This window comes from Triticum urartu, chromosome 2A (assembly GCF_056163025.1).
Source record: "Triticum urartu cultivar PI428250 chromosome 2A, HENAU_Tu73, whole genome shotgun sequence".
NCBI classification, from domain to species: Eukaryota; Viridiplantae; Streptophyta; class Magnoliopsida; order Poales; family Poaceae; genus Triticum; species Triticum urartu.
In genome coordinates, this window is record NC_141874.1 from 362,936,562 (window position 1) to 362,962,523 (window position 25,962).

A 25,962-nucleotide genomic window follows, 5' to 3' on the forward strand; every position below is an offset into this window, starting at 1 on the left:
CATTAAGAATTAAGCCAAATTTTCAGCACTAATTTGTGTTTATTTCTCAAAATTTAGATTGTAAGATCTTGCTATGACCGTCATGCAAAGCAAATAGGTTTCACCATTTCTCTTAGTGTAAGTCATTGGTATGCATTGATCCACTACCCTCCTCATTGTAAATCACAACAGAATATTCTTCAAATCCTCTAAAATTGAGAAAATGGATCAATGTTAACTTTTCTGGGCTGTAATGTGTCAGTCTAATAAATATCACACATTACCGATTTCTTTTTTTCATATGTTTGTAAATCTCTGCTGACTTTTCTGCCGCAAAGCGCGCGTCATCCTCTAGTTAATATACATGTGATGTTATTTCCTATGATTTTTCTGTCCTTTAAATATTCCTTTTCTATATATGATGTAGCAGTATTCTTCTTTTTTTTTTTGATAATATAAATTCATTCATTGCTATACTTTGCTAGTCATCGTCCCATCCGTTTGCGCCACCGCCCTCCGCTCCCCACGGCGCCGTGCACCGCCACGCTCCCGCGTTATCCTCTTCCAAATCCAAACCCAAACCCCTCGAGCTCACCTGCTAGTCTAGGGTTTTTCGCCGTTGCCACCCCACCAGCACCGCTAGCCGGGCGGCGCGCGCAGGCTCTAATGGCGCTTGCAGGCCCCTCCCACCTCCTGTCCTCCTCCTCAACCTGCCTCCGCCGTCTCAACCCGCTGCTCTTCTTCGCCCACCGCCGCCCGGCGTGGACCCCGCGCCGCGCCGCCCACAGGTTCTGCGCAGGTACCGGCAGTGCTCCCCAGTTCTCGGTTTCGTTAGCTGGCGTGAAATCCTGTGAGACTGTGTTGTGCATTGATTGGGTCTGGTTCACGTTGCAGCAGTTGTCTCTGAGAGGGATGTGTTCACCTCCCCTGAAGTCGCTAAGTCGTTCGACTTCACCAGCGAGGAGCGGATTTATAAGTGGTAATTCAGCGTCTCTGCTACGAGTTAACTCGCTTGATTGCTTGGTGATCCATTTATGCTCGTTCTCATGTGGGCATGATAAGTACATGATTCAGCCAGCAATTTTGGCAAAGCTTGCAATTCCATTTACGTCCTGCTACATGCAATGAAGTTGAGGGATGACATTTTAGTTGGTATTGGTAGTATGGAAATGTCTAAAGAGACCGAGACACACAAATGTATAGTTAGTTGTCCAACTTTGAGCTATCACTGATTTTCAGACATTTCTTGCGTACCAGTCCGTTGATAGTAGCCGCATCGTGGGTGCTGGCTTTGGACAAGATTGCCAAATCGTTCTGTTACCAGGGAAGAACTAACTGCCATTCTCTGTACTGACTGTACATTGCTCGCTTATGTATAGCTGTAGTTAGCAAGTCAAAGGAGATGCAAAGTTGACAAGTCATACTTGTACGATGTGCTATGGAATTTAGAACCACTTCTCTTTATATGTGTTAAATTTGGATCTCATGATATATTGTTCTGCACATAAATCTTGAATCATACAGAGGAAAATTGCCATGATCCAATCAGGAACTTAAAGTTAACCTAACTACTGATAGAGAAGTATGTTTCAACTCCCATTGGATTGGCGTTACAACCTAGGTTGAAGACTACTAGCTTAATAATCTAGTTATTTGATTCAAGTATATTGTTCAATGAATTGAGTTGAATAAATTTTATTTTATTTTGCTTACTTTCCCTCCTGTCTCAGTATAAATTATTTTTCGAACCACACATAACTTCTCCTAAACTATTTGATGTTTCAATTTTCATAGGTGGGAATCTCAAGGATTCTTTAAGCCTAACTTCGACCGTGGAGGCGATCCATTTGTCATTCCTATGCCACCTGCAAATGTGACTGGATCATTGCATATGGGTCATGCTATGTTTGTTACCCTTGAGGTAGGGTGATTCAATTCCCTAAGACTCTTGTGTTCTTATGTTGGCTAACTATATGCTGATTTACAAGCAATAAATTTGTTTTTACACCGTATTACGATCTTCTATAGTACGTTAGCTTTGTTGATTTGTTGTATCCTGATACTCTCTCCACACTGTACCTTGAAATAACTTGCATGTTAGACTTGAGCATAAGCTTTGATGGATTTACCTAGCGAGGTGGATCTATTTCTTACTCCCTCAGTCCCATATTAGTTGTCGCTCAAACGGATGAATCTGGCACTGAAGTACGCCTAGATAGTAGATACATCCATTTCAGCGACAACTAATGTGAGACGGAGGGAGTATAAGACAAGCCATGTTTCCAAGGTACTAGTTACTAATTGTGTCACGCAAAGTAAAATAAACATTGGTCGCTGCTGCTGCATTAAGCAGAAGTGATGGTAGAAGTCTGTGTAGAATAATATCTTGAATGATGTGAACTAGGGTGTTACAGTTAAACTAGCCTGTTTAAGTCAATTCTGTGTAGTCTGTATTCTTAGGCCCTGTTTGGTTCGGCTGTGGATTTCTAAAAGCAGCTGTGAAAAATCTGCTGTGAAAAAGACGTAGGTCATTTGGCAAACCAGCTGATACAACTTTTTCAGATTTTAGCCCGCAGCGGAATCAGATTTTGGAAAGCACGTCCTGGGCTGCTTCCGTTTTTGGTTCAGATTTTGGCAGCGGATTTCTGGAATCGGATTCTGCTGGGTTCGCCCTTTGGTTCAGATTCTGCTGCGTGGCAGCGGAATCCGTCGATAAAAGCTGAACCAAACAGGGCCTTAGATAGTCACCCTCCACAGGGTGCTTAACATTGCATTTTTAAGGTTCCAAGATCACTAATCCACATATACAGCTCAAAATAGTAAAGCTCAGATTCCCCCCATCATTCTGGGATCAATTATTTTTCTGACTAACAGTATCCCCCTTTTCATTAAGTAACTCAGGATATAATGATAAGGTATTTCCGTATGAAAGGGAGGCCTGCACTTTGGATACCTGGTACCGACCATGCTGGGATTGCAACTCAGGTTTGTATTCCTGCACACTTGATATGTATTCGACACAAAGTTTTAAAAAAGCGTTAGACGTTAAATTGTGCGTTTTGCCACCACTTTTCTGACCAAAGTGCTTGCTTAAGCGCAATTATGCGCACATTATGGAGGTCCTGGGTTCGACGTGGTTTCTCTGCATTGCACTGTGCAGGGGTAAGGTTTGCCTCATATAATCCTTCCCCAGACCCCACCTGGTGTTGGATCTTCTAGCACTGGGTCTGTCCTCTTTTAAGCACAATTAAGCGCTAGGTCTTTTGTTACTGCCTAGTTTTTTTTAACTATATGATTCAACATTGCGTTCAAGACTTGGTGCAGTAATTGGCTGATTTTTATTTTCAACTTTCATTGCATTTCAGTTAGTTGTGGAAAAGATGTTAGCTGCTGAAGGCATCAAAAGAGCAGATCTTACCCAGGAGGAGTTCACTAAAAGAGTTTGGGAGTGGAAAGAGAAGTCAGTCCTTTTTCTGAATCCAGTCTAGTTTGTGTACACTGTTTTCTTATGCACTCAGAGGTTTTGTCCTCTTGCTGATTTGAAGCAATCCTTTCTTCTTCTCTTTTTTACAAGAGTTAAGCATCCTTGCTTAATTACCTGGATTTACTATAAACCATACATTTCTGAACTTTCTACCCAGGTGATTTCCTCTTTCTGAATATGGTTGGTCAACACCCTCACTGCATCCTATGTGCGTTTGCGCATGCATCTCACACGCATTATGCTCTATTTTCTTTGTTCTTTGCTGTCTTCTGGTATTGTTAATACAAATTTTGGGTTCTGTCTGTCATAATAATTGGAAATTAAACTACCATGAATGGCGAGGAACAATAGAGAGATGGAAAATAAAAATATAATCAGAAGTTAAACCACTTCTAGATACTTCTACTCCAGTTTAGTATTTGTTTTCTTGCTTAGCTTTAGCTACAGTTTTCTAGAATCTCCTAGCTATGAGTAGAATGCTAAATCTTAATTAAGTAATGTTTTCTAGAGTGTTCTAGCCATAAGTAGAAGTTGAGGTGTGAAGGCTTCCCAAAGCCTATAAATAGAGGTCCTCACCTCTAGTTTGTAACCGGACTATGTACACCGCTACCTAGAACTTAGTGTTCTTATCTAAGATCTTGGACTAGATCTTGTGCTTTAGGAGTTTTGGATTGAACTCCTGCTGCCATATTGATCTATATTCGCCTCTAGATCGATATCTTGCGCATCATGTTGAAGTAGTTCCTTCGTAACAGCAAGGTGGAGTTGTTCCTCCACAACCTTGTTCTGCTGCAATGATGAACATGTGATGAAAGATTATTCTGGTCGATTTATTCATTCCAGAAGGTTGCATTTTTAAAGTTTGTTGTAATGCTGAACTTTCATTGCTTCAATGTGGCTAGTTTGTTTTTTATTCTGAACACTTCCCCTTTCAGGTATGGGAGCACAATCACTAATCAGATTAAGCGGTTGGGTGCATCTTGTGATTGGACCCGTGAATGCTTCACGCTAGATGATCAACTAAGTCGTAAGTGTCAACTGTCGTTTTCCATTTCAAATGATGATTGGACCTGTGTTTCATGGCATTACCTTGCGGAATTACTAGCTTGTTTCTGAGTTTTAGGATTTCTTACGTGGTTATATTTTAGCTTTCTTCTTCTGCAATTGTTAGGTCACATGGTTGCATCCATAAATTTCGTTCTGTTGATAGACTTGCATTTAATCAGGATCACGGTGATGTTATAGGGTATCTAAGTCTTGTTTTGGCTTATGACTGTGATTTCATTATGAATGAGAGTGACAGCTATTTGATGTCGAACCAAAGCACTCCCATCCTTTGCCTGCCAGATCTGAACTTTTTTATGCAATTTATGTACACTAGTGATTTGACCTAACCTTTTTTTCAATCGAACCATCAGGACATGATGTTGTGATAGTGATGTTAGGTTGCTCCCTCGAGCTCAATGTTAGAACCATGTGGTTATCTTTACAACTGAACTCAGTGTTTTCCCCCTTCTGTTTTGCAGATGCAGTTGTTGAAGCATTCATTAGGCTTCATGAAAAAGGACTTATATATCAAGGTATTATAATTAAACATGGCTACATGTTCTATTACAAGAAGTAGGTGAATGCACATCATCTTGAGTAATGTGCTCTTGTTGAGTTTGATATCCTGTTTACTATTTTCAAATCTCTTGGTGTGTCCCCAACTTTTGCCTGGTAATAGTTTCTAGTCGACTATATTAACATACTTATTACTGGTTGATTTAATACCATTTGCTTCAGTTGATTTAGGGTAGTGAACACAGATGCACTTGTATGAAGTGGGGGGTGACAATAATTTGTCCTGTATATGTTTTTCTATTCTTGTTACATTGTCAGTAACAAACTTACCTCACTACTTTCATAAATTATTCGGGGCCGTTACAAGCTTTACTCTCAAAGTGTATCAAGTATATTTTTTGTTAGTTATTATAGCTGATTGGATAGTTAATTAGTTATGTGGCGGAAGAATGTTGCTCTGGATGTGAAGACTCTTGGTTTTCTAGTCAGCTTTCTTCAGCAACCAGAAGTTCTATAACTTTATGAGTCAGAAATTCAGTTGGTTGATTTAAAAAAATCCATCAGGCCACAAGTGAGTGGCTGTAGTTCTGGATAGGAATGCAAATTGAGTGGGCTGGGCCTGCTCACTGACCTGTCCTAGTTATTTTACTTGACCACTAATAGGAGGGCCGTGTGCATAATTTAGTGGGAAGCAAGCCACCATTATTTTACTTCCATCACCAATTGTATCGTGGTACTTTTTGCATAAAGTAATTTATATGTTCTTTGGTGAGACAATACAAATATGTTTGCATTTTGCAGCTTATAGCATCCAGTTTTATGTTACACAACATATTCGCTGTAACCATCCTCAGATGAGGATCATATTTACTGATCAAAACAGCATACCTGCCAAATGGCAACTTATGGTGCAAGCACCATCCAACATAGTAAAACAGGATTCATACTCTGACGGTTGAGGGCGCCACTCTAACCGACCAAGCAGACTTGGCCGCGGCGGCGTTCGCGCTCTTCGACTCCCTGCTAGGGACAGATCACCCCCGGGATTGCGCCCTCAACCTCGAGGACCTCATCGCGCCATCCAACCTCGACGACCTGGACGCCCCCTTCAGCGAAGACGAGATATGGCAAGCTGTCAAGCGACTGTCGGCGCACAAGGCGCCCGGCCCAGACGGCTTCACCGCAGGGTTCCTGCGCTCCTGTTGGCCTATCGTGAAGCACGACCTTGTCCGTGTCTTCTAGCGGCTATATGCGCTACGAGGAAGGGGATTCAGCTGCTTGAACCAAGCGCTGCTTACGCTGATCCCAAAGCGAGCTGACGCAGCCGGGCTGGGGGATTACAGGCCCATTAGCCTAATCCATCTCGTCGCGAAGATCTTCGCAAAGGTGCTGTCCCTTCGACTAGCACCCAAGTTGAACGAGCTAGTCAGCCCCATCCAGAACGCTTTCATCCCGGGACGAAGCCTTCACGACAATTTCGTGCTTATCCGCCAATCGGCGCGCCTTCTTCATCAGCTGGGCGCCCCGCGCATCCTCCTGAAGCTGGACCTTGCGCGGGCATTTGACTACGTGTCATGGACGTTTCTATTCGAGGTCTTGCGCCGGTATGGCTTCAACGATCGCTTCCTTGGTTGGCTTGCTACTCTCCTGTCGTCGGCAAGCACAAGGGTTCTCCTCAACGGCGTGTCGGGACCCGCGATCTGGCACCGCTGCGGGCTTCGTCAAGGCGACCCTGTGTCACCACAACTCTTTGTGCTTGCTGTCGACACATTGGGGCGCCTCTTCCGTCGCGCGGCTGAGCTCAAAGTCCTGCAGCAACTGCACCCTCGCCGCACGCTCCCCGTCCTTTCGCTGTACGCGGACGATGTCATACTCTTCTGCTAGCCCACGACACACTCGCCGTCCGAGAAATCCTGCAGCTATTTGGCCGGGCGTCAGGCCTTCGGGTCAACTTCCTGAAGAGCACGGCTACGATGATCAGATGTGACGGCGACATGGCTGCCCCGGCCATCGCCAACCTTGGCTGCCCAATCGCGGTGCTGCCCATCACCTACCTGGGGATCCCACTCACCCTTGGACCCCCATCCGCTGCACAGCTGCAGCCCCTCGGCGACAAGACCGCTGGCAAGCTCCCCACCTGGAAGGCGCACCTCATGAACAAGGCCGGACACCTTGCCTTTGTGAAATCGGTGCTGAGTGCGATCCCCATTCACCAACTTCTGGTGCTCGCGCCGCCAAAAAAGATCCTCAAACTCCTCGAAAAAATCCAACGAGGATTCCTATGGGCTGGCCGCACCGAGGTGCACGGCGGCAACTGTCACGTCAACTGGCAACGCGTCTGCCGCCTGACCCGGCTTGGTGGGCTCGGGGTGCACGACCTGGAGCGCACGGGCTTGGCCTTGCGCACCAGATGGCTTTGGTTCGCCCGCACGGACGACAACAGGGCATGGTCTGGCCTCGACCTTCAATTCACTGCTGCGGAGCGTGCCTTCTTCTTCGCGCCCACAACCATGATCCTCGGCGACGGCCAGCGTGCGCTGTTCTGGGAAGACCGTTGGCTCAACGGGCGCGCCATCTTGGAAATAGCACCACAACTGCACGCCCTCATCCCCAAACACCGCCGCAAGAGCAGGACGGTGGCAGACGGTCTGAATGCGCACCAATGGACATCGGACATTCAGGGCACCCTTGGCATCCGCGAGATCGGCCAATACTTGCTTACTTGGCATGCGATCGAGCACATCAGACTCACTGTCGAGCCGGATCGCCTGCATTGGAAGTGGAATGCGGCAGGTACCTGCACAGCCCAGTCCGCCTACCTTGCCACCTTCCATGGCTCGACCTCCTGCCCTGCTTGGAAGCTCACCTGGAAGGGCTGGGCGCCCCCGCGTGTGAAATTCTTCCACTGGCTTGCCCACCTGGGACGTTGCTGGACGGCCAACTGCCTTGCTCGCCGCGGACTGCCGCACCCTCCTCGCTGCCCGCTTTGTGACCAAGCGCCTGAATCAATCCAGCACCTAATCCTGGAATGCCCCTTCTCCAAGCAAGTGTGGCACGAGATATTGTCCTGGCTGCGCTTGACATGCAGCGTGCCCTCCAGCGAGGGATCCCTATCAGAGTGGTGGCGCTCGGCGTGGCGAAACACGCCGAAACCCATGCAAAAAGGCCTTACCACCGCAACCCTGCTGATACCTTGGATGACCTGGAAGCATCGCAACGACTGCGTGTTCAACGGCGCAACCCCATCGATCAACTCACTGATGGCACGGATCAAGGACGAAGCCAAGCTCTGGGCAAGGGCTGGAGCCCGTGGCCTGCGTGCCATCCTCCCTCAAACCTGGGACGTCCACTGATTTATGACTGTAATCGTATCCACTGATTTATGACTGTAATCGTTCCTCTTAGGAGGCTGTAACAAACTTATCTTTTCAATACAAAGAAACGCAAGCCTTTTGCGTTTTCTCAATTTTTTTTCATGTGTTTTGCTTTAGCACATGCGAATTATGTTTTTTTTGGGTATATGCTTGGATGAATTTATGTTGAGGATGGCCTCATGCTTGTGATCCCATTCTTATGTAATTTTTTCTTGTTGGACAGGGATTTAGGAATTCTTAATCTTTTGATTTGTTTTTTTTTCTTCTTTACATTTTAAATTTAGGGACTTACCTTATGTAACTTTGGTATGTATTGGTTGATTCATTGTATTTCCTTTTCAGGATCTTATTTGGTCAACTGGTCTCCTAACCTGCAGACTGCAGTATCTGACTTAGTATGTGAAGAGATTACTTCTTTTTTAACTAGTACATACATACATATATCTGCACAACTATATAATTTAAACCAAAAGGAAAATTGGGTGATTCTGCATGGGAGATCTGAAACTTCAATACTTCATGGATGATCATACGTGAGCCAATCAAATATTTGATTCTATAATGTTTTGTATTATTAGGAAGTTGAATACTCTGAAGAACCTGGCTATTTGTACTATATGAAGTATCGTGTTGCTGGTGGATCGAGGTACATATTTTTACATTCTTAATTGTGCTCGTCTAACATCTAATAATTATTCGATGTGAATTACCATTAAATAATCAATGATGTCGTCACACATATTGCTGACTGTATTTACAGCCAAGTGTGTGCTTGTGTTACCACCAGTTCTTTTTTATTTTGGCTCTCTGTTGTGATGTTTAAGTGAACATTTTTCATGAGAATGAGTATCCTGATATACATTATATTTTGCATTCTAACATGAGGAATCCAGCAAATATGATTGATACAGTTTAATGCTTAGCATTGCTTACACATTGAAATTTGTGGGGCAGGGATGATTTTATGACTATTGCGACAACACGACCTGAGACTCTATTTGGTGATGTTGCGATTGCTGTTAACCCAGAGGTATGATCTTTTTAGTGTTCTGCAGTAAACATAAGTAGTGCTGATAGGAGCTGGGTTCCTACCGGGTCTAGCTCGTAGGTTGTAGGGGTGGAAGGGGGCTTGGCGTGGAGGAAGGCGAGGTCGCCGGCGCTGGGGCGCCGTCGTGCGAGAGAGATAGAGGGCGCAGGAGGCGGCGGCTAGGGTTAGGTCTCCCGGCTCCCTTCAGGAAGCCGAGCAAATATAATTGCTTCTGCTTAACTTCAAACGAGTCCTTACATGAGTTTATATAATCTCCAAATACGATAACTGGGCTAAGCCCCTAATAACGAAAAGATAACTGGGCCAGGCCCCCAACTGCCTGGGCTGTAGTATATGCCGGCCATAACAAGTACGTTGTAAGACATTTTATTGTCTTCTCTTGCAACCTATGCTATAACTACATTGAGCTATTTTATTTCTCAAAGAAATTGGATTTGGTAAACCATCTTTATTTTAATTTTTTAATTGACAATGCAGGATGAGCGCTATGCAAAATATGTTGGAAAATTGGCTATTGTACCCTTGACATTTGGGAGACATGTTCCTATCATTGCTGATCGGGTAAGAATGAAACTATTGTTTTCGTTAGTACTCCCTCCATTCCAAAATATAGTGCGCCCGCGCTTCCCGAGGTCCAACTTTGACCATAAATTTAACCAACGAGACCGACTGCGGCGGGAGAAAAAAATTATATAATTGAAAACTTCTTTTGAATACGAATTCACTGGTATAACTTTTGCTCCCGCCGCAGTCGGTCTCGTTGGTTAAATTTATGGTCAAAGTTGAAGCACGGGAATAGAGGAAGCACTATATTTTGGAACGGAGGGAGTATTTTCTATATTTCTAGCAATTTCAGATAGGATATTGTGAGATTAATAAAATGAAGCAATGCAAAAGCACCATATTCACTAGTCAGGGCGTTCTCTCGTCATATTTATTGAGTTATAATTTATCATGTTGCTTGCACATGCAAAGTTTACACTATCGTGTTTCAGTTGAAGCAAGGAAAACATTTATTCATCAATTCATGTAGTTACCTACTTCACCGGTATGACTATTTTTGTGGCTAAGGCAAAATTTTGCATCCCAAGCTGGCTTTTCCCTTTGCTTGATGTACGTACATGCATTCTTTTGTGCAAGTTTTTCACACTTGCATGCCCAAATTCAAAATATTTTTCCTGTGACCACATATGGTTTCTCCCTGGCTAAAAAACTTATTTCGCTGTAGTAATTGGGTCTACTTTTCTCCAGATGCAGTTGAGGGACTGCTAAAAGGGTAGCAGGATAGTTTTCCTTGCATAGACTTTTGTTAATAGTAACTATCGTTTCTACGATTTACAGTACGTTGATCCAGAATTCGGAACAGGGGTGCTGAAGATTAGCCCTGGACATGATCAGAATGATTATCATATTGCTCGAAAGCTTGGGCTGCCAATTCTTAATGTTATGAACAAAGATGGCACATTAAATGATGTTGCTGGATTATACAGGTATAATATTTGCAAGACAATGCATGTGAAGTAACATTGTTATTTTTTCTGTGGTTAATTTCTTCATGACTTGCAATTTCAGCTGCTTACAAACACATTTATGTTATTATATGTTCCTCTTTGTAAGGTGACTTGAAGTTGCTTTCGAGGTATAATACAATAGGACTTTAGCTGTTTAACACAGCTTACTGTTCTAACTTTTTTTAAGATAAAAAGGTTGGAAACACAATTTGCGGCATTGAGTTAGTACAATTAGTATAATCAGTTGATTCAACTACTGCATATGAAAAGGCAGTACTAACAGAGTTGCAGTTTGCCTGGCCTTCTGTATGCAACATGTTGATCTTAACTCCGTTTCCTCCTTTTTTTCGCCAGTGGTATGGATCGTTTTGAGGCACGAGAGAAGCTGTGGTCTGACCTTGTTGAGACTAACTTGGCAGTGAAGAAGGAACCCTATACACTTAGAGTTCCCAGATCTCAACGTGGTGGTGAAGTGTGAACCTTTTTCCTATTCTTTGTCGTATTTAAGGGCTGGTGATGTTTTTTGGCTTGATGACCCCACTTCTGTGTGATCCTAGGTCATAGAGCCCTTGATTAGTAAGCAGTGGTTTGTCACAATGGAGCCATTGGCTGAAAGGGCCCTCCATGCTGTTGAAAAAGGGCAACTCACTATTCTTCCGGAGAGATTTGAGAAGGTAAATGCATGGATCTTTCATTCTGTTCTCTAGAAAGGTAGTGGCCAAAGGAAGGGGTGGTGGATGTTGCCGCGCTTCTCCTGGCGGTTACTTCGTAGGCCCGTAGCATTGTACCTTGGAGTGTTGGTCCAGTCCTGGGATTGTACCAAACCTTTTCCCTATCTGTCTATGCATACTTATGCATCTTCTCAAAAAAGAAAGAAAATAATGGTAGTCATCTACTGCTCAGCAGTAAGCACACCTAAAGAGCAGTAACAGAGGTGGGCAGAGCCTAACAATTTAGCCCCCTTAGGCACTTAGTCGTCAGGGCGGCGAGTGCTTGCGTTAGGTCGCTTTGCCGCCTTAAGAACAACGCTATTGTGACTGGAAGTTCTATCGGGGCTCAGCGAAACAATACATATGCCAAAGAAAGTGCTCACATATCTACACATATTTGTGTTAATTATTATTCCTGCAGAAATGAATTTTGTAATTGTCCTGTCCTGCCCACTATTTTATCCCTGCTCATTCTTTTGTGTGCTCTGCTGCTGCAGATATATAATAATTGGTTAACAAATATAAAAGATTGGTGTATAAGTAGACAATTGTGGTGGGGCCATCGGATACCAGTCTGGTACATCGTTGGAAAGAAATGTGAAGAAGACTATGTTGTTGCCAGAAATGCAGAGGAGGCACTTGCGAAAGCTCAGGAAAAATATGGAAAATCAGTTGAAATATATCAGGATCCTGATGTTCTCGATACTTGGTTCTCAAGGTTTGTCTTCCTCTTCAAAATTGTGTGGTACCAATTGGTTTTCTGCAATATGGATTTGTTGATCGCTTGAATTTTTGTGAGCACTTCTTATTTAATTCAGAACATTACTTAGCATTCATCTAATGGAAATACATGCTCCTTTTCTTATTTTGCAATTGAGCACAAGTTCCGCAATACAATTTTGTTAATGAAAGACTGTAGGGGAGGCCCTGACAGCACACATTTTGTATTAATAGGAAAATATATTCACATTTCTTGGCAATTTCTTGATGTTCTGGTTTTTCTTGTTGCAACATCATGATATTGCGACACAAACATTTCATATCACTTTCATTGTGATTGCCTCTAAAGATAATCATCAAGTTCGTCCTCAAATTCTTGGCTTTGTTCCTCACCTCTGCTTCTAAATGGTTTCTTAGCCCTCTGCTTGTGGTGCCTGCCATGTGCAATTGCAATAAGCAGGTTAATAGTTAATGTCCTTGTGTGGCCGTTCTCACAGCTCAGGGTTCTAGGCTCCAATAAAACTATGAATTCAGGCAATATATTTGACTGGACTTGCTATTCACCATGCTTTGAATTCTTTCCGAACTCCTATATTACATTTGCTTTCTTCCTTTACTTCCTACTCCCTCCGTTCCAAAATAGATGACTCAACTTTGTACTAAAGTTAGTATAAAGTTGAGTCATCTATTTTGGAACGGAGGGAGTAGTATATTACATTCTCTTTCTTACTTCAATGTCTGTATGAGCTATATTTCCAAGTATTGGAAGTAGTAAAGAACTGCACAAGTATAATCAATTTGTACATACAACTGTTACAAGTAATATAAAAAATTGCTCGTAGTTTTCTGTTTTGACTTGTTGGAAGTTATCGTGCAGTGCTTTATGGCCTTTCAGCACACTTGGTTGGCCAGATGTGTCCAGGGAAGATTTTAAGCATTTTTATCCTGCAACAGTCCTTGAGACCGGGTATGTTAGCTCCAGTAATGCCTTCCCCCCCCCCCCCCCCCGCCTTTCTTTGAACAAGGTGGTGTGCTTGTTATCCTGCTGATACTCTGCTTTTCCATGTACTATGTCTGATACTATAGCTAATTTATTTTTGACAGCCATGACATTTTATTTTTCTGGGTTGCACGGATGGTTATGATGGGAATTGAGTTTACAGGAACAGTACCATTTTCTTATGTCTATCTACATGGTCTTATCCGGGATTCTGAGGTGAGAGATATGAGCACCTTAATTTTTGTTTTGTACTTTTGAGGGACAAAGGCTTATCATTTTGTTGTAATTTATAATCAATATGATCAAATTTCTATTTCCTCTTTTGAGAGAACGGCTGTATCTCAGGAAACATGCTGTACATACTGCTACATATTATTTACTGAGAGCTGTTAATTGATGTGTCCGTCGCCTGTTTTGCTGTTTGCCACATGTTCCTACCTAAGTCACTTTTGAGGACCACCGCAAAGAGAACTTTGTGGTCAGGACAAATAAGAGGAAAACTGGAAAAATAAAATTAGAAGGATTGACCTTTAGCCTCAACTCGACCCCAGGAGAGAAACTGTTGTATATGAACTTCCTGCTTTGTGTGCTAATGGGCTGTGTGATACTCTGGCAGAGATCCACAGACTCCTTGCAGATGGTCTGATATTGTATATGTGGCCCATACCAGCCCATGAAGCCCAGGCCATACCGTTCCAGTGGTTGACCTAGTTGAGAGGGGTGCACGACGATGTCTGTGTGAAAGCGCCGCTTCATACCAGATTGAGTAGCTGCCTGGTACATCCCTCTCTCGAACTACATGGTATCGGTGGCCGAGGGCGAGGGAGGAAGGTGATGGCGGCTGCCGGAGGAGCTGCAGTAGATGCACAGTGAGACGAAATCACTAGCGAAGAGAGGCGGCTGTGCGCGACGCTGACGGAGGGGCTGCGGCTGTGCGGCAGAGCCGCAGAGGACAAAGAGGAGGTGCACGACAGCGGAAGAAGGCAAGGTGCGGCGGCTGCTTGGGCAGCTGCTGTTGGTGGTACTGGCTGTGCCTGCTGCGGCAAAGGTGGGGTGCGGCTGCTCGCCCTCGATCTGGAGCAAGACAAAAGTGCTGTTCTGTTGCTTGATGTTGGTGGTACTTGCAACGTCTGAGAAACAGAGAGGGTGGTGCTACTGAAGTGTGGCTGAGGTGCTGTGCTGTTGCTGCTGCTGCTGCCGCGATTGGAGAGGGTGACAGAAGCAGTACTGGCGGTCGCACTCGCACAGCTAGGAGAAGAGGCGGAGGCTGTCATGGCAAGTGATGTTACCTCTGTGCTGGAGAAACTTGTGCAGCTCATGACTGTGAAAGCTGCCGAGGGGTCATCTCCTGCAGGATTGTTGTGCCTCAAGCAGATCAGGGTTCAAGCTTGAACTCATGCAAAAAGATGTCAAGCTGAATGGTGTGAGCAGCTACCTGAGCTGGTCGAGGTGGGCCTTGTTGATCTTGAAGACGGAGGGCCTGACGGGGTATGTTCATGGAACGGTTGAAGAACCTTCTGACAAGGAGAGCCCATAATGGAAGAAGTGGAGTGTTACTGACTCCCTGATATTGGCCTGGATGTTGAACTCCCTGATTTCGGCCATTGCAGTGTCTGTTGTGTGGAGCATGCTGTCCATGAGGTATCCATGAGGTATTCCGGTAAGGGAAACCTGATGCTCATGTCTCAAATAGAAGACAAGATCCAAGATGTTCGTTAGGGTGATAGAATGATGGTATATGTTCAAGATTCAAGGGGTCCGGTTCGCCCCGTTGGACCGGTGGACCGCACCTCCCTTTTGTTACCAAAGTAGGGTAACCGGACGACCTTGAGGGTCCAAATGGGGCAAACCCCTTTGAACCTGGGGTCGAATCGCACCTATACCTCATCAGAATAGTGCCCCCGCAGGATGGCTGGAGCCTGGAGGATGGATCACGGCAAGCCGTCAGCCACTGAATAAACTCGTAGAAGCATCGCCTACCCCTGCCGGTTGCCCATGTCTCCATCTGCATCTCCTTTTACTGGTCGGTATCCAAATTCACCACCACCGGAGCAGGTTAGTTGTCAGCAGCCGGAACGCCGTGACGCACGGGAGGCGCTTGTAGCCGGGAGAGTAGATCAGGCAGCCCAAATCTCCAGCATCAGTTCGACCTCATGCCAGCCTCTCTCTCATCTGCTTCTTCTGGTGTATAGAACGAGTTAACATGAGCAAATAGCGGTGGTGTGCTAGCGAGGGGCAAACCTACGGACCTAATGGTTGGCCCGTTACCCTAAGAGAGGAGGTGCGGGCCTAACCTTGGACCTATTTTTCCTAATAGGTTCAGAGGTCCAATACTAGGGTCTAACCTTGGGCGGATTTGGATCAGTGTGATCCCCTTGAGCTTCCATATGCAGAGTCCATGGAAATTGCCAGGAATTGGGTTGAGCGTAGGTGTGTGATGCAGTTTCTAAAAGGTCTCAATCAAGGTTTTGAGAGCAGGCATGTTGCACTCAGCCAACGCTTGTGTCCCTTGATGAGGCCATTCCTGTGATGTACCAAGAAGAGGTACTCCTGCAATCAAGAAGAGGACATGGAAATGAATCTGCTTTCAGGGTGGCTGACCAATGAGATTCTAGAGATTGTTATAATTGTGGTCAACCAGGGCATATTGGTCGTTTTTGCACAAGACCAAGAAGAGGCAGGGGCCAAGGATCTAGTGATGGCAGTAGAAAACGAGGTGGTCGGAATGGGAGTGGTGGTTCTTGGACGGCTCCTAGGGCAAATATTGCTGCTTTAGTTGAAGGGACACAACCTACATGAGGAAAGGAGACTGCTACTAGCTATGCCAACGTTGTCGATACAAATGAAGGTCACATTGAACACGCATCAAATAGCAGCCCATCAAATAAATTATGAATGGGTGCTTGACTCAGGAGCATCACATCATGTTGCTGGAGACTTCAGTGAGTTTAAATCCTATGTTGCACACCCTCTCATACATCAGGAAACCATTCACACAGCAGATGGCACAACCCAGTCCATCACATGTGTTGAGACAGTCAGATGCACACCTAACATTGATTATCCTGTCTTGCATGTACTCCCTCTGTCCAGGTGTATAGGACGTCTAGTGAAAATTAGATATCCCAAGAATATTAGCTGCGCTTGTAATTAATATCCCTCGTAACCCACACATCCTCTCGTTCGGTTCCCTCATGCCGCCCCTTTAACTTCCCTGCTCATTCCCATGCATGCACATCTCAATCCTCCTATTCCCATGCATGCACAATTAAATGACTCTTTCGATTGCGTTATTTGAGGGCAGACGATAGGCTTGTTTTCACAATCTCAACATAAGGCTGGCCATAGCGGGAATAACTTAGCTAGTAACATAACGCATCCCAAGGCAAATTTGCTTATGTGGCGAGTAGTTAATGAGAGATATGTTTGTGGTAACATAATATGTTACTGTAACAAACACACCCCGAGGCAAAATGAGTCTACATCTAAATAAATAAAGCCTTGCATGATACCACACATATGTTACTACTACCCATTATGGAGGTAGTAACATATACTAGCAACATATGCATGTTACTAGTCTAAGTTACTTCCCCACTATGACCAGCCTAACGCTTGCCTATCACGGTGCGTCTTGGTCATGATGCAACTCCTTAGACGACCTATGCACGTGGACGGTGGGAGTACCGGCTTTCCTCGTGAACTTAAGTGTCCTTGAGTGCTTTGATTGACCAAATTGATTGCTGAATAATTCAAGGCAAAGTTGTGTGCTTGATCCAAGAGAGATCGACGAGCAGGAGTCTTGGGACTGAAGTGAGGCATAGGGGGTTGTGGTACATGGACTGCAACATGACGGACCGTCAGTGAATGCACATGCTAGCTGCAGTTGCCGAGGATAAGGAGACTAGAGCCCCAATCCATCATTGTAGAGCAAGCAATCGTCAGGGTCTGACGGAGATGTATAAAGGTTTGACATGTGTCTTTTGACAAAATGTATCAAATATTTCCCAGATGTAATGAGTGGTGTGAACAAGAGCAAGCTGAACTGTGATGCATGTGAGTTTGTTAAACATACCAGAAACTCATATGTGAGTAAGGGATCAGGAGCATCTCCTTTTGTGTTGATCCATTCTGATGTATGGACATGTCCAGTGCCATCTGTCAGTGGTATGAAGTACTTCGTTACGTTCATCGATTGCCATTCTCGAATGTCTTGGGTCTATCTTTGACATAAGGATGGAGTGTTTCATAACTTTTTATGGACTTGTTCAGACTTAGTATAATGTGAAAATTCAAGCACTTAGATGAGACAATGACACCGAGTATGTTAACAAGGCCACTGGTGCCTTTTTTGTCGGACAAGGGCATCCTGCATCAAACATCTTGTCCAGACAAACCTCCTCAGAATGGGGCGACAGAGAGGAAAAATCGTTACCTGTTGGAGGTGGCTCGGGCATTGATATTCACCATGAATGTGCCCAAGTTCCTGTGGAGTAAAGCTGTCAAGATGACCCCTTCTTGATTAACCGCGTGCCATCTAGGGTGACATGTAGGAAATCTCCGTGTGACTTGATTTTTCACAGAAAATAAATTCCCAGTTCCTCCCAAGGTGTTTGGTTGCACTTATTTTGTTCGTGATCATAGGCCATCGTCAACAAATTGGATCCTCAGGAAGTCAAATGTATCTTTATTGGATATTCTTTAGGACAAAGAGAGGCGGACATTTGTGAGCATGGATGCTGCGTTCCGTGAATCGGAACCCTTTTATGGTGAAAAAACTGATCTAACTGTCTTGTTTGAAGTACTTGACCAATGTTTCCAACCGGTGATTTGTCAGGAGGGGGAGAATAGTAGCATAAAGTGCAGATGCATCCGTCACCTTTAGCAACAGGCGGCTCCATAGTACTCATGTGGCTCTTTTGATACAGACATCGATTTCCACTGGAGATGTGCAGGTTGGCACAGATGGACTTTTGCTCCAGTAGCAAAGATGAACATTGTGAGGATTCTGATCTCTTGTGTAGCAAATTTCGGGTGGCCTTTCGATCAACCTGATGTGAAGAATGCTTTCTTGCATGAGGATTTATACATAGAGATTCCACCTGGGTTCTCGACTTCTGTGACTGCTGAAGGTATGCAGGCTAAAGAAAGCCCTTTATGGACTAAGCTCCAAGAGCTTGGTTTGACAAGTTTCGGGCAGTGTGTGACATAGGGTATGGACAATGCAATGGTGACCATACGTTATTTTATAGACACTCTCAAGGGGAAGTAACCATTCTTGCAGTTTATGTTGATGATATCGTTATCGCTGGTGATGATGACGTAGAGATAGCAAGGTTCAAGGGGTGTCTGAGTAAGGTCTTCGAAGTTAAAGATCTTGGTCGACCCAAGTACTTCCTTGGTATAGAAGTAGCTAGGTCTGAAAAAGGAATAACTCTTTCTCAAAGAAAATATACCCTGGACCTTCTCTATGATGTTGGCATGTTGGGTTGTCGATCTGCTTCAACCCCAATTGATCAAAACCAATAAAGTGACTGCCAATAAGGTGACCTGGTGGATAAAGAAACATATCATTGATTGGTGGCAAGATTGTCGTACTTGTGTCATGCACGACAAAACATTGCATTTGCAGTAAGTGTTGTGAATAGATATATGCATGAGCCTAGAAGTGAACATCTTGAGGCAGTACGTAGAATCTTGAGATACTCGAAAGGTTCTCGTGGGAAAGGACTGTTGTACAAGAGTCAATGGACTTCCTGCCATAGATTGTTATTGTGATGACAAAAGATCAATTTCAGGCCATTGTGTTTTTGTAGGAGGAAATCTAGTGTCTTGGAGAAGCAAGAAACAATCCAAAACAAATACAAAGCCATGTCAGGGACTGAGTGATTTGTTATGGACAAGGAGTCTATTAGAAGAGCTGAAGATATTTAAGACCATTTGCATGAATGTGTTGTGTGACAAGAAGTCGGCAATTAATATAGCAAACAACCCGGTTCAACATGAGAACCAAACATGTGGAGACTGATAGATCTTTTATCAAACAAAAAGTTGGATGCTGGATTATCAAGATAGGGTATGTGAGCTCAGGGCAACAAATTGCATATTGCTTTACTAAAGGACTAGGAACCAAATACAGCTTGGCTTGTGACAAGATGGGAATGATAGATCTAAGATATCCATCACCCCTCTTGGGGGGTTTGGGGGGGGGGGGGGGCAGTGTTGTATATGTGGGCCCGTACCGTTCTAGTGGTGGTCCTAGCTGAGGGGGGTGCATGACGATGTCTGTGTGAGAGCGCCGCTTCAGACCAGATCGAGTAGCTGCCTGGTAGGTCCTCTCTCGAACTACACCTGACAGTGCCTCCCTTACCCTGATAAACTTGTAAGTCCACATACTGTAGTTAAACCGATGGATGGGTGGGTGGGCTACTAGTCCACTATGAAGTCTATTAGACATGTGTCATTCCTTCGTCCGTCTGAGTTGTTTATGTTGCTAGATTAGCTCTCAGTTCCACAGACTAATCAGCAAGATCTTCAGGGGCGGAAAATGTCAAAGTCACTGGGGAATGTTATTGACCCCCTAGATACCATGAACGAGTACGGGACAGATGCATTGAGATTTACACTTTGCATGGGCACTGCCGGCCAGGTTTGCTTTTCCATGGTCTTCTGCATTTTGTTGATCAAGCTTGTTCACTTCTCCGTTGTTAATACACCTTTTTACTTCAGGACATTAATCTTTCTACAGAAAGGTTGACATCAAATAAGGCTTTCACCAACAAACTCTGGAATGCAGGCAAATTTTTGTTGCAGAATTTGCCTGAAAGAAGTGATGCTACTGCATGGGATCTCTTATTAGCAAACAAGGTATCTCACTGAATTCCAAATTGCAGATGATGCATTGATTAAATTTCATTCTCCTTTATATAATTGTTGCTAATACATTTGCATCTCCTTTTTAGTTTGACACAGAAGCAGCGCTACAGCAACTACCATTGCCAGAAGGCTGGGTGGTGAGTCCATCATTTTTTCTTTTGAATTGTTGGCCTTTTATGAAGTATGCTAATTAATAAGAGAACAAACAAAAATTCAGGTTACAGGACTACATGAACTTATCGATAAAGTCAGCATAAGCTATGAAAAGTTTTACTTTGGAGATGCAGCTAGAGAAATCTACGATTTCTTTTGGAGCCATTTTGCTGATTGGTAAGTTTGCGAAGAACCAAATAACAGGAACTACAACTTGTTTATGGGAGCACACACACACACACACACACACACACACACACACACACCAAGCTGTCGCCTGATTCTATGTTCCAATATGCACTCTACCGTTGCACCGTTATGGTGCATGCTTTCTACTCCCTCAGACCCAAAATAAGTGTTGCAGTTGTGAGCTAAGGTTGAACTAACCTTAGTTCAAAACTGCGACACTTATTTTGGATCGGAGGGAGTAGTAGACTTACATATTTTCTCAAATTTATTGTAATTCAGGTATATTGAATCTAGTAAGACTCGTCTCTACCACTCTGGTGATGGTTCAGCTACTATTACGGCGCAAAGTGTTCTCTTGTATGTGTTTGAAAACATACTGAAGCTACTGCATCCATTCATGCCCTTCGTCACTGAAGAATTATGGCAGGTACAAAAACCTTGACGCCCATTACTATTATACAGCATTGTTTAACTCCCACTTTCATCAGCCTCATCAGTACATATAATTATTTTCAGGCATTGCCGTACAGAAAGGATGCACTTATAGTTGCTCCCTGGCCTAGCACCGACCTCCCAAAGAACTTGTTGTCCATCAAAAGATTTCAAAATTTGCAATCGTTGGTAAATTTCCACTTGAGCTGTATGTGCTCATTTTATATGTGGCCTGCCGGCGACCATTTTGTTTGATCACCTGTATAATAACAGATAAGAGGAATCAGAAATGTCCGAGCAGAGTATTCTGTCGAGCCAGCTAAACGGATATCAGCTTCTGTTGTTGCCACTGCGGATGTCCTGGAGTACATATCGGTAGGTGTCTTCTCACAGCAAGTCCATTCTGTTTGTGACATTTCATTGTACGTATATTATGAGCCTTTTGATCCAGCAATTTGAGAAGCCTAGCATGTTTTGTACTCAAATTATTGAAATCAAAGTTGCCAAGGAATAGTGCATTTAACTGGGAAAGCTTCACTGTTAGAACTTGAGAGGCACAGCTCCTAGAAAGATTAGAAGTAGAGTTACCTATATGTGATTGGTGCGATGGTATCTATGATTGCTGCAACTTTCCTGTATACTATGGTGTTTTTTTCCCCATCATCTGACTTGTATTTCTATGCCGCAGAAAGAGAAGCAGGTGCTTGCTTTGCTGTCAAAGCTTGACGCACAGAACATAAATTTGACTGAATCACTACCGGGTGAGTGCCTTGTAAACTCGTTATCTTGGTTGATGCAGTTTGCCAATAAGCAAATCTATTTGATGCTCGCCAGGTGATGCAAATCAGTGTGTCCACATTGTTGCTGATGAGGGTCTGGAGGCATACCTACCTTTGGCAGACATGGTTGATGTGTCAGCGGAAGTTGAGCGGCTCTCTAAGCGTCTCTCTAAGTTACAGACAGACTATGACACTTTGTTGGCCCGTCTCAGTTCCCCGAGTGTACGTCGAATATTTCTTCTCCTTTTATGTGAGCAAGTTTTCGGAAGAGGGTTCCTGCATCCTGTTGGTCACGCGTTTCATTTGTGGTGCAGTTTGTAGAGAAGGCCCCGGAAAACATTGTTCGTGGAGTTCGTGAGAAGGCATCCGAGGCAGAGGAGAAGATCTCCCTTACTAAGAACCGTCTTACTTTTCTGCAGTCAACAGTTTCCACATAAACATAGTAGTCAGCGTTGCCCTCAGAATGCCAATTTTGATTGTCAGTAAAGCAAATCTCGAGAGAAATGGTCACCTCAGAGTAGCACAGCAGATCAGTACATAAATGGACTACATTGAAAAGAGGCACATTATATTTTGGCTTAAGAAATCCATTTTTGACACCTTGATGTACAGCACATTTTGGCTTTAAAGGTTCTTTTTTCTTTTGCATGCTCTACATTTTTGTTTGAGTGTTAACGCTAATGATTGATTCTGGAGAAGATTTCTCAATTTGTATAATCACACATGCACGTAATTATTCAGCAGGCCTCCATCCAAGGCACATTTTAAAACAAATACATTAATTTCTGATCAGACATCTCAATTCCTATGTGTCTAGCTGCTATCTCCTTTTCTTTTGGTTTGTGAGGGTCTAGCTGATATATCTAGGGACTTTGGAGGGCAACCGCAACGACACATTATGGACACGGCAACGACCTATGACCTGGACTATCTCACTGCATGTGCTTTGAAACTAACGTAAAAAGAAAATTGTCATTTTGGTTTTAAAAAAAGTGCATGTCTGAAAAACCACCACCTTCTCTGGCATGGGTTGCGATTTTGCAACCATCACGTCGCATAATACCTATCATTTCAGAATTTTTTTTTCCGAGGGTAGAAGAGAGAATAATATATACAAAAGATTACAATTTTGCTAGTTAGGTGTCACAAGTCGACCCTAACCAAGTCTCCACCCCACCCCCTCATGCTACCTGACTACTCAGATACTAGTTGTCCTCCAAACGCTTTTGCCGTGGTTCAAGTCCTCAAATCGTCGAAGATCATGTTCATTGTATCCCCTTCGTTCTTAATCTGGCCTGATTCGAACACCCTCACGTTCCTCTGTTTCCATAATGTCCAACAAATCAGCACCACGAACGTGTCGAACTCTTTTCGAGTTTGCTTGTGTATTTGTTTCCTAACTTCCGTCCACCATTGCACCAACCTTGAGTCATTTGCAGGGCAAATCTTAATCCTCAAACCCATTTTAGCAATGCAACGATACCACACTTGCCGCGAGAATACACTGCTGCAAAATGTGGTCAACCGTGTCCTCTTCCTGGTCGCATAAGTAGCATTTTGATGTTTGGTCTTGCAAACCATGTCTCGTCCTTCTATCCGACGTCCACAATTGGCATTGTACTGCCAACCACATGAAGATCTTACACGTAAGTGGAGCCCAACATTTCCAGATGGCTCTGAATGAGTGAAATCTCACTCCTCCCTCACATAGCATCTTGTATGATGATGATGCTGTGCAAACTCCTGACTCGTTCCAAGCCCAGATGGGTCGGTCCTCCAACTGTTCATCCAATTGAACCTCCGAAATGATCTCCCAAAGTCCGATGAACTGGGTTAAACCCTCCATGCATAGGTTACCCACTACGTCGTTCATCCATGCATGCATGCCCAGAGCATCACATACCAGTCGTCTGTTGGCCACTTGCGTGCGAACCGTTGCCACTACCAAGGGGCAATATCTGAGATTGTTACACCCTGCAACCACCGGTCTTTCCAAAACAAGGTTTTTGTTTCCTGAGCCAACCTTCCATTTAACTAGACTCCCAAAGGCTTGGTCTACCTTTTTGTCGGCGGTCAAGTTGAGCCCTTGACAAGGCTTGGATGCATCTGTGGGTCGAAGCCATTCCCATCTTAATCTTAAGGCCAAACCATGTTTATATAAGTCAATGACGCCCAATCCTCCCATGTGTTTTGGCCTACACACCTTGGCCCATGAAACCACACATTTGCCACCACTCACTTCCTCCGTCCCGGCCCAAAAGAATGCCCGACAGCCTTTGTCCACTCTTTCTAGAGCCCATTTTGGCGCCTCCGCAATCATGAGATGATGAGTGGCCCGCGCCCTCATGACTTGGTTGACAAGGATAAGCCTCCCAGGTCTAGTCACCAATCCCCTTTGCCATCCTGGCAAGATGTGTAGGGCCGCATCCACAACCGGCTGCCACTCGGATCTTTTGAGTTGTCTTATGCTAAGCTGGAGCCCTAGGTATTTGCACGGGAATGTGGCTATCTTCCATGGTAGAGCCGACTTGACAAACTCCTCATCCTCAGTCTCGGCCTGGATCATAATTGTCGTTGATTTGGCAAAGTTCACTTTAAGACCAGATGCAACTCCGAAGATGGCGAGGGTTTCCTTAACGAACAGGAGATTTGGCCAAGTTGGCTTGATGAAGAGCACCACATCATCAGCGTACAATGACAGGCGCTGCATCGGGCTACATCCATTTATGGTACTCAGCACACGGTCCTCATGCGCCTTGACAATGATAGTCGTAAGAACATCCATGGCAATAACGAAAAGCAAGGGGGAGATCGAGTCCCCTTGCCTCAGGCCTTTAGCGTGCATGAACTTGTCTCCTGCACATCCATTCACAAGCACTCTTGAGCTGGCACTGGTAAGAAGTGTTGCTATCCAAGATATCCAACGCTCCGAGAATCCTTTAGCTTGTAACACTTCGAACAAGAATGTCCATGCCAGGGAGTCAAAGGCTTTAGTTATGTCTAACTTGAGCAACACTCCTTTTGCTTTCCTTCGATGCATCAAGCGTGCCATTTGCCTCACCAGAAGAAAGTTGTCATGCAAGCATCGCCCCTCAAAGAAAGCGGACTGGTTCACCTGAACAAGCTCTCCCATGCATGGCCTGAGCCTTGCGATCAGAAGCTTAGATGCAATCTTGGGCATGCTATGCACTAGGCATATAGGTCGGAAATCGAATACAGTGCATGCTTCCGGAGACTTCGGCAAGAGAGTGAACAAAGCTTGGTTTAGTCTCCCAAATCCCCTTCCGTTTCCAAGAAAGAGATTGTGGATCACAACTACCAGATCTACCTTGATAACCTCCCAAGCTTTCTGGAAAAAAAGACCTATGAACCCGTCCGACCCTGGTGCCTTGTCCGAGGGTAGGTCCTTGATAATTGCCCAAATCTCGTCCTCCGTAAACACACCATCCCGCTCCAGGAGGTCAACAGGCGCAATCCCCAGTCTCTCCAAATCTAGGGTGAATTCTCGTGCCTCATCTTTTCCTAACAAGTCTTTATAGGCCGTGTAGAAGGCCTCCTCCTTGCCTTTCTGATAAGTGATTATGTGCCCATCCATGGTCAAAGAAGGTATATAGTTCTTCATACATCTCCCATTTGCCACCAAGTGAAATAGCTGCGTGTTTGCATCGCCTTCTTGTAGCCATGTTATTCTTGACCTTTGTCTAGCAATGGTCCTCTCTAGGGATGCCAGCCCTAGCACAAGTTGTTTAAGGGTTCTTCTAAGACATCTCTCCTCCTCCGTAAGAAGACGGTTTTCCTGAGCACAGCCGAACCGCATGATGACTATATTAACAATGGCAATTTGCAATTTGATATTTCCTATCTCCTTTTGGCCCCATGTGGCGAGTGCTCTGGCCGTGTTTCGAAGCATGATATCAAGACGCATGGAGGGGTCTGTGATATTCGGGTTGCACTTCCAAGCCTCCTTGATGACGTCCATAAAACCATCCATTTTGACCCAGAATTTCTCAAAGCGGAACCTCCTCCTAACATGCATAGGCTCTTGGAGCGTGAGGTGCAACGTACGATGGTCTGAGTACTCGGTAGATAAGGCTTGTAGGAAGCATTCCGGGTGTTCTAGTTCCCAATCCATGGAGACAAACGC

At 44.5% G+C, this 25,962-nt stretch overlaps 1 protein-coding gene and 1 pseudogene across 4 annotated transcripts; both read left to right on the forward strand.

Moving 5' to 3' along the window:
* Nucleotides 1-456: 456 nt before the first annotated feature.
* EMB2247 (protein EMBRYO DEFECTIVE 2247) lies at nucleotides 457-22,473 on the forward strand. 4 transcript variants are annotated; one of them, XM_087543895.1, is made up of 27 exons: nucleotides 457-778; nucleotides 874-958; nucleotides 1,774-1,900; nucleotides 2,881-2,964; nucleotides 3,345-3,439; nucleotides 4,399-4,490; nucleotides 4,990-5,043; nucleotides 8,743-8,795; nucleotides 8,979-9,046; nucleotides 9,355-9,430; nucleotides 9,926-10,009; nucleotides 10,790-10,938; nucleotides 11,314-11,431; nucleotides 11,517-11,633; nucleotides 12,167-12,387; nucleotides 13,267-13,356; nucleotides 13,494-13,605; nucleotides 19,892-20,038; nucleotides 20,119-20,256; nucleotides 20,352-20,402; nucleotides 20,483-20,595; nucleotides 20,887-21,034; nucleotides 21,124-21,228; nucleotides 21,313-21,414; nucleotides 21,728-21,800; nucleotides 21,874-22,040; nucleotides 22,133-22,473. In XM_087543895.1, exons 1-27 carry the CDS (start codon nucleotides 646-648, stop codon nucleotides 22,253-22,255), a joined length of 2,925 nt encoding a protein of 974 aa, XP_087400021.1. In that variant the 5' UTR covers nucleotides 457-645; the 3' UTR covers nucleotides 22,256-22,473. The 4 variants fall into 4 exon arrangements, with proteins under 4 accessions (XP_087400021.1, XP_087400023.1, XP_087400022.1 ...); XM_087543897.1 differs by having other exon boundaries at nucleotides 19,928-20,038; XM_087543896.1 differs by having other exon boundaries at nucleotides 877-958.
* On the forward strand, nucleotides 13,612-19,884 carry LOC147985114 (uncharacterized; annotated as a pseudogene).
* Nucleotides 22,474-25,962: the final 3,489 nt, after the last annotated feature.

Coding starts and splice junctions, on each gene's coding strand:
- EMB2247 (XM_087543895.1), top strand. CDS start 646: ATGGCGCTTGCAGGCCCCTCCCACCTCCTGTCCTCCTCCTCAACCTGC. Junction 1,901..2,880: donor CTATGTTTGTTACCCTTGAG/GTAGGGTGATTC, acceptor TAAGTAACTCAG/GATATAATGATAAGGTATTT. Junction 11,432..11,516: donor GATCTCAACGTGGTGGTGAA/GTGTGAACCTTT, acceptor GTGTGATCCTAG/GTCATAGAGCCCTTGATTAG.